General features: G+C 38.8%; 1 protein-coding gene across 4 annotated transcripts in view; it reads left to right on the forward strand.

Moving 5' to 3' along the window:
• The window catches only part of wdr7 (WD repeat domain 7), a 158,254-nt gene that overhangs the window by 120,154 nt on the left and 29,866 nt on the right, over positions 1-8,234 (forward strand). For all 4 annotated transcript variants that reach the window (XM_032539998.1, XM_032539997.1, XM_032540000.1 and 1 more), the window contains one exon: positions 5,387-5,573. In XM_032539998.1, the coding sequence (XP_032395889.1) occupies positions 5,387-5,573 (187 nt within the window). The remainder of the gene's footprint in view (positions 1-5,386; positions 5,574-8,234) is intronic.

Consider the following 8,234-nt stretch of genomic DNA (forward strand, 5'->3'; position numbering starts at 1 on the left):
GTGTGTGTGTGTGTGTGTGTGTGTGTGTGATGAATGAGAGCTGTCCACCCAGAGAGAGGGAAGGTACAGTAGTCTACACAGCGGAGTATAGATTGATGTTTTCATATGGCGAAGGGGGAAATGTAGGGAAGATTGAGGGGGAGATTGAGCTTAAGGAAGCAAGGACGGAAGGACAGATGAAGACTGAGGAAAGGGAGAATGTGATTGGACAGGATAAAAGAGACAAACTGTACATCTGTGTATCATCTCTGGACAATAATGCTTGCAGTAAATGTCAAAATACCTTGAGTGCCCTCTGAGGCCTATTCACCGTGAACGGTGGCATTTTAAAAAATTCATGAGAGCAGATTGGAAATTTAGTTTTATTTTGTACTGTAGAAGATAGAACAGGGACAAGCAGGTGATGGAACCTAAACCTTGTTTTGAGGTTTGCTAAGCGCTCTTTTGATTACACCATCTCATCGCACCCTACTCTCTGGAGAATTAGCACCACCAACTAAAAATCTTCCTCTGCTCCTAATATCAGGGCAACAGTAGTGCAGGGAAACACATTCATTTGCATTTTGTTTTGGATTTATTGTTAAGAACTTCATCTAAAATTTGCACACATTGCTAGGGTTGGGTACCGGTATCTGTACCTGAAATTTACTTCCTGTACCCAACGGTACCTTTTTTTGGTGCTGTCCCTCTGTAATAAAATAAGATGTATTTCAGTTGTAAGAATAATTCCAAACGTGTTTATCTTTTTTATTTAGAACATTTTGTTATTTATTTAGAACATTTCATATTTTACACTCAACTCATAGTAACAAAGTAGCTCAAAGTAACCAATTAAACCATTAGAAGCTAAGAAGGGGTTAATATGTTTGTCATCATAGTAGTGAAATGTGCAAATCATTTTCCCCCTAAGACTTTTCAGATTTCTCATTTTATTGATGTTGGTTAGCAAATATTTGTTGTGATGTTTTACTTGTGTTGGTTTTTTATGATGAAGTGTTTGTCCATATTAGTGTTCAGCAACTTTTTATGGTTAGTATATCGTTAGCAACATTTCAGGCTTTTAGGTAGTTAGCTAAATCCTGGCAATCAAATATTTTGCAAAGTTATTAATAATTAGCAAATAATTAAACGTAGTAATGGAAACAGTAGCTTAATTTTGGACTGACCATAGATTATTTGGATATTTTTTAATGATTACTTACTACTTAATCATTTCAGTAAAGCTGCATTTTGGTCTTAACTTTGGCTAGCAAGACTTGAGAGTTAAGTGCCTCGTCACACCTGAAAATGGCAAAGTGAAAGTAATGTGCGCGTCCTCCAAAAATAGGTGACTGTGCTTGAAGCTAGATTTACAGTAGAGACTTCTTGCAGTGCTAGTTGGTGAACTGCTGCAGCTGATGAACTGCTAACATGCTAGTTAGCTAGGATTATGCTAATGGTAGATAGTACAATAGTCTGCTGAAGCAAACCAATTTGCTAGCTGTCAGCTACTTGTGGAGCTTTACACAGGCATTCTTTATGAACGCAGTCGTTGTATAGATCTATAGATATCCATTTATAGATATCCACCTCAATCTTAATCTTTCTCTTTTAGTATCTTTATTTTATTTCATTTTATTTTTTTTAATTCTTTCTCTCTCCCTTACCCTGCACTGAGTCCAATCCGGCTCTCATCCACTAACCAAGTCCCCATTGATTTACCTTCACCTCTCATTTATGCTTAAACAGAGGAAGGGGTTGGGGGGTGTAGGAAAGAAACTAGAAAGCCTGTTAGTGGTCGACACGGCCTGGTAAACTTTAGACCTCACCAATCTGTCACTATTTCACACTCCCTACTCCCTCCCTCCTTTATTCCTTCCTACTTCCTTTCTTCTTTCTTTCCTTCCTCACCCTCTCCCTTCTCCTCTTGCTCTAATCACCCTCTCTGTGTTGATGTGACATGTTTACTGCTCTAACTAACAGCTCATTATAGCCAGCTGATGCTTTGTCAATAGCTATTGGTTAATTTGAGCCTGAGCCCGCCTTTAAACAAAGATGTCCGCTTTGAGAAATGGACCCAAGTCCTTTACGTCTCTCACTTCCGGCTCTCTGACCAGATCACTGGTTGTTAATGGCCATCTTTAACAGTCCAGGACAAAAACAATTATAAGAGGCTTCTATGTTCTATGTGGGTGTCAGGTTTATTATACACACACACACACGCACATGCACACGCACACTCAGTCATTGCTCACAGTGTTGAACTTTGACTTCATAACCACTGAGGCATGTTCTGTGATGGGGGACTGTGTGAAGAGCACATACACACACATTAACAATGTCAGGGTTTTAAATTTGACTGATGACCTCTTGCCCTATGACCCCCAAATTATAATGCCACCCCATCCCATCCTCCCACACAGTCACCTACACACTTTATTTATCGATTATCAGTTTATTTGAAACTAATGTTAAATTGATGTCCTATCACTAGAAGGAAGGCAGAAGTTTGCAAATGGCATTTATCATATTCTGTACTACACAGATATTGCACATTTAGGCAATTATTTTTTCTTTTTATATTAAAAAAAGATCCTGGTAACATTTTGTTTTCATTTTTCAAAGAAGAAGGCTGGTGTTCTCTATTTTTCTTATTTTCAGCACATTGAAAGAAAGGACCAAAACAACACGTTTCAGTATTTTCTAACTTCCTTATCCTGTCTGAGGCTCTCAGCTTGAAGGCCATTGGCCTACTGAGATGTGAGTCTTTGTGTTTTAATATTTCCCCATTCACAGTATATGTAGCGATAAATTAAAACAGAAAATACAAAAATGAAAGCTGGAACAACACCAAGCATCCAATACAATTAATAATTGTATTATGATAATGGTGCCGTCCACACAGCTAGGTTACATGCAAAGGTGGGTAGAGTGCTACAAATTGTACTCAAGTAAAAGTACTGTTACTTCAGAATTAAAAAACAAACAAATGTTTAAACCCCCCCCCCCCCCCCCAAAAAAAAAACCAATATGATTTTTTTCAAAATCTTACTTAAGTAAATGTAACGGAGTAAATGTAAATTGCTTACAATGCACATACATTCCTCACGATGTGCTTACTCATACAAAAGTATTATATTATATAAAGTATTATATTGCAATATGAACTGTATGAATAGCTCAGAAATAGAGAATGATTAATAAATAATAAGTGAAACCAGTAAACAGGTGCTGATTAGAGTCAGTGTTGTAATAGTGAAAGTAGAAGATGGGAAACTCCCAGGCTATTGGATACTAAATGGAATCAAACTGGTGCATGTCTCCAGAGAGTTAGGTGGAAAAAGCACACAGGAATGGTATTACTCAAAGTTTAATAGATTTCTTCATGATTTGTACTAATACCAGTAACTAACTGGAGGTATGTATATTGTTGTGTGTAACAAAAACCTGATTGATTTAAGCGCTTACTGGTAGTTAGCTAAAGGTCAGAGTTCACCAACCCATCACTGATTCAGTCACAACATGCTAACAACACACCCCTTCTGCATGTTTGACTCTGTGTATTTACAAACCGCTACAACATAGCTGCTAATAATGTTAGCGCAGCAATGTCCATCTATGTTACCCATAACAACGTCGCACAATGATGCTAACACAGTTAGCGCTCTGTCTGTCGTTGCCAGTATATATTGTAACAGTCGTACCCAGCAATGCTAACATGGTTAGCCTCTAGCTATATCTTTCATAGCCCCATCCATATGCTGTGTCTGCGTAGATATAAACCAATAAGGAAGGGGGGTTTGCCATTTAAGGCGGGTTGATGATTAAATGCCAGGAGATCCAGATGATGACATTAGCTCTGTGTGTCTGGAGACTGGAGGACCTTAAGAGCCACCACAGGATTATAAATACTTAATGATCTAGTAAATGATCTGTTATATATATGTTTCTTCATATTAGGACTTTTTTGCATTTAAATTTCAAGTAAAATTACAATAAAACTGAAGCAGTAGAAGAAGAAAAGAGCATTTCTAATGCTAATGTAGTGTCTCTGTGCTACAACAATACAACGTAGTTGCAGTCCAGAATATTCTGCATGTACATCACTGACTTTGAATCCATGAATAGAAGACCACTTCATGTACGATAACTGAATGTATATACATGTGATTTTCTGTTAATATTTTCAAAAGTTGATTTTCCTCTGACTGACTTTTTGAAGCACTTTGTGAGGAAACGCTTAAAGCTCAGGAACTTGTGTGTGTGTGTGTGTGTGTGTGTGTGTGTGTGTGTGTGTGTGGTGGGGTGGGGGGGGGGGGGGGGGGGGGGGAGGGGGTATTTTCAGGAGCGTTAATGGTCAGTCCGTCCCCACAGAGACTGGCTCAAATGTCAGGTCAGCTATGAAGTGACCTCCATATGTGCGCTGTCTTTATCTTTCTCTCTCTCATCTCTCTCTCTCTCTCTCTCTCTCTCTCTCTCTCTCTCTCTCTCTCTCTCTCTCTGTGTGTGTGTGTGTCTGTGCGCGCGTGCCTGCCTGCGTGTGTGCTTGCGTGTGTTTGTGTGTGTGTTTGTGCGTGTGTTCGTGCGTGCGTTCTTTTTACCAGAACCTCATTTGAAATGTTAGGATGTGTATTTTTTGCTTATAAGAAGTTAGGAGTTACTTCATGGAAATGTCATGTTCCAGCCAGGTTGCTGCAGTGAGCAAGGCTGTGACTTGCTGATACGGTCGTTTTGTTAACCATAATATGTTCAGATGCTTCAAAGTTTTTGAGAATGCAATATTGCCAAACCCTCTGGTGCATTCACATTTATGTTAGTGTTCAATGTGTACTGTCCAATAAACACATAACTGCAGATTGGATGTCCTATTTCAGAAAAGATTATAAAAAATGGAAAATAAGAGGCATGATGGTGGCTGATACAGTTGCAGTGTCTGAAATTTGATTTTATCCTTCTTTATCACATGTTATTTATCTCTCTCTCTATATATATATATATTATATAATTCACTCCTGCAACTTAAGGAGTGAAAGAAATTGTGAAATGAAATGATTAAGTCACATAAAAATGTGCTGTGTGCTCCAACAGTGTTACAGAGTACAGAGTGACATCCGTCTCCCGACTCTATTTTACTTTACACTGATTCTACACTACAACAAAGGCGTGTCTAAAAAGAGGATAAAAACACTAAATCTGAGGGAAGAGGTATTCAAAACAAGTGAAATTATCTGTCCATGCTGCAAGACAATGTCACTTCACAAGCTTGCTTGATTGAAGATTATAGTGTAAAGTTGAACACTTAAAATAAGAAATTCACTCTTAAAAAAGATAAATTATCTAACACTTCTGTTTTTTTATCTTTGTAAGAACCAAATAATTTGCAGTGTACTGTTTCTACCGTTTGAAGGTAAGGCGCTGACCTTCCTGCTGCTGCAGCCCCCCAGCCCCAAGCTGCCTCCCCACAGCACCATCCGCCGCACCGCCATCGATCTGATTGGCCGAGGCTTCACCGTGTGGGAGCCGTATATGGACGTGTCAGCGGTGCTCATGGGGCTGTTGGAGCTCTGTGCTGACGCCGAGAAGCAGCTGGCCAAGTGAGTCCACGGCACACACACAAACTCAAAAGTTATTCATAAATTACTAAACATTATAATTATCAAAATTTTAAATTCTGATAAAAGATAAACACATACATATATAAAGTAAGAGGACCTGAGTAAAGGTAAATTTCTATACAATATACACAATATTTTGTAATGTGTGTACAAAGTTTTCCTTTTTAACTGCCAAGAAATACTGTATGTCCAAGAAATCCTGCAGGGTGTGCTATATGTTGAAATATATAATATCAAATGCCACTTAAACAATGAGAAAGAGCTTGAGAAATGACTTGTGACTTGACTTTAAACTGGCTTTGACTGGCCAGATTTAAGACTCAATTTACTTGGGACATGTCTTGAACCTGCTTTAACAAGACTTGCAACTTTACTTGGAGTTGTCTTAACTGACTTGGACTTTGAGGGATAAATATTAAAATGGTCAGTCTTTTTAATGGCCAGCATACAGTGGAACTGAAAAGATGTGATTCTTACTTAAAATACTTTAAAAAAAGCTCTAAATACATCCTGTGCATTAAAAACAAAGTTTACATAGCAAGTGATTCAAGTGATACAAAAAGATGTACATGTAAATACAAAGTGAACGAAAAGACACTGTGTATCACAGTGGTTCTGTATTTCAGTTTCTGTTCAGGAACTGATTGGTTTAATTATTGTCAGCGTTTGTCTGTTTGACTGCTCAGTCTTCCCTCTCAGATTCCAGAGTACAGACAACAGCCTGCCTATAGATACAAATGTAAGCGCACACACGCACACGCACACACAGAAACACATTATACAGCTGACACACTGAGATATGGAAGCCAGGCTGTAATCTGATTACAGGACATTATGATGATGTAACGATGTCTGCGTTGCTCAGACATGTTAGTCCTCTGTCTGTGTGCATATGTGTTTGTTTGTATTCATGTGGTATCATGAAACCAGACAAACTAGTGGCCAGATTGTTAATTGTAAATAATTTTGTAATTTCCTACTCCTTAGAGTGTGAGCCCTTTATATTTTTGTCTTTTACTAAACTAAAAATAGAGATATACGCTTATGTACTGACAAACATCCCAGGCACAAGCCAGTCGGCTCCTTAGACCGGTGTTGACACAATTGTAATCATAGCATACATATTGCCCATATTGTAATTTTTTCTATGGGATGTTTGTGTAACAGCACACTTTAGATTAATTTCTCTGATCAGTTTTTACTCATATCAGTCACTGAAACCGTGACCGTTAGACTTACTGAGTTGACCCATTCAGAAGTTGGTGTTAGACCACAGATGTTAACAGCAGCAGTCTGCTTTGCCTCCTGGACCATCAACATCACATCCAGCAGAGAGCAGGTCAAAGGTTATGGCTGCCTTCAAACAGTCCTAGTGAGGTTGTGGTTAAGCTAATGCAGCATTTTGTATGAGGTCAGAGATCACAGAGAAAGTAATTCAGGGGCATCTTCTCATGTTTGGTACAAAGAAGTGTGTGTGTGTGTGTGTGTGTGTGTGTGTGTGTGTGTGTGTGTGTGTGTGTGTGTGTGTGTGTGTGTGTGTGTGTGTGTGTGTGTGTGTGTGTGTGTGTGGTGTGGTGTGTGTGTGTGTGTGTGTGTGTGTGGGTGTGATTGTCTGCTGTCTGTGTGGGCTTTCTGCTAAAATCTAACTGGCCAACATAAGTTGATCCTTTAGGACTGAACTCGGCTGGGTCAGTCTGGTTAAATGAGTATAAATATGTCTGCTGTTGTGTGTGTGTGTGTGTGTGTGTGTGTGTGTGTAGAAGAGAAAACAACACGATTCAATAATAGTTAAACCGAAAGTGAAGGGAATTTGACAGACTCAGACTTAAGGTTCTCACAAAATAGTAAACATAAGAAACAGGCTGGACAAATTGGAAATGTGAGTTACATACAGTTCTGTTAAAAACAATGGGTGGGTTTGACCATTCATTATCCATCTGTGAAATACTACAACTAACAATTATAATGGCAATAATGTTAAAATCAATGTTTGGTTTAGGAATAGTGATGATTATATTTGAATAAACGTATTGGGGTGGCTTCGTTGTTTTTTTTAAATGAATTATAACGGTTATGTCAGTTGATTATAATGATCGTGCATGAGTCAGAGATGACTCACACTGGTTTATTAAGTAGTTTTTGAGGAGCACCACAACAGCATACAAAGTCATAAGAAAGATGTGAGGGAACTTTGTCTATTTTCACACAATTGTGATTGGTTTAAAGAAATGCAAACCACCCAGAGCGTTTTTCTATCCTATCTAAGAATGTACAAGTGGTGTAGCCATACCTTACTCCACAAAGCTGTGGATTGGGCATTGAGAGACTAATCACCCAGTGAATTAGTCAGTAATCCAGTTACTCAATTGGTCAGTCAACTATCTCATATGTCAGTATCCAAGCCAGCCAGTAAACCATCCAGTAATACATTCAATAAATAACTGAGAAAACCTATCATCCATTAAACCTTTTATCAAACCAACCAGTAAAAGTCAGTCATCCATCCATCTATCTTAATCCGCTTATCAGGTATCGGGTCGCGGGGGCAGCACCTCCAGCAGGAGACCCCAAACTTCCCTTTAACGAGCCACACCAACTGGGGGTTCCCGGGGCGTTCCCAGGCCAGGTTGGAGATATAAT

This window comes from Etheostoma spectabile, chromosome 16, assembly GCF_008692095.1.
Source record: "Etheostoma spectabile isolate EspeVRDwgs_2016 chromosome 16, UIUC_Espe_1.0, whole genome shotgun sequence".
NCBI classification, from domain to species: domain Eukaryota; kingdom Metazoa; phylum Chordata; class Actinopteri; order Perciformes; family Percidae; genus Etheostoma; species Etheostoma spectabile.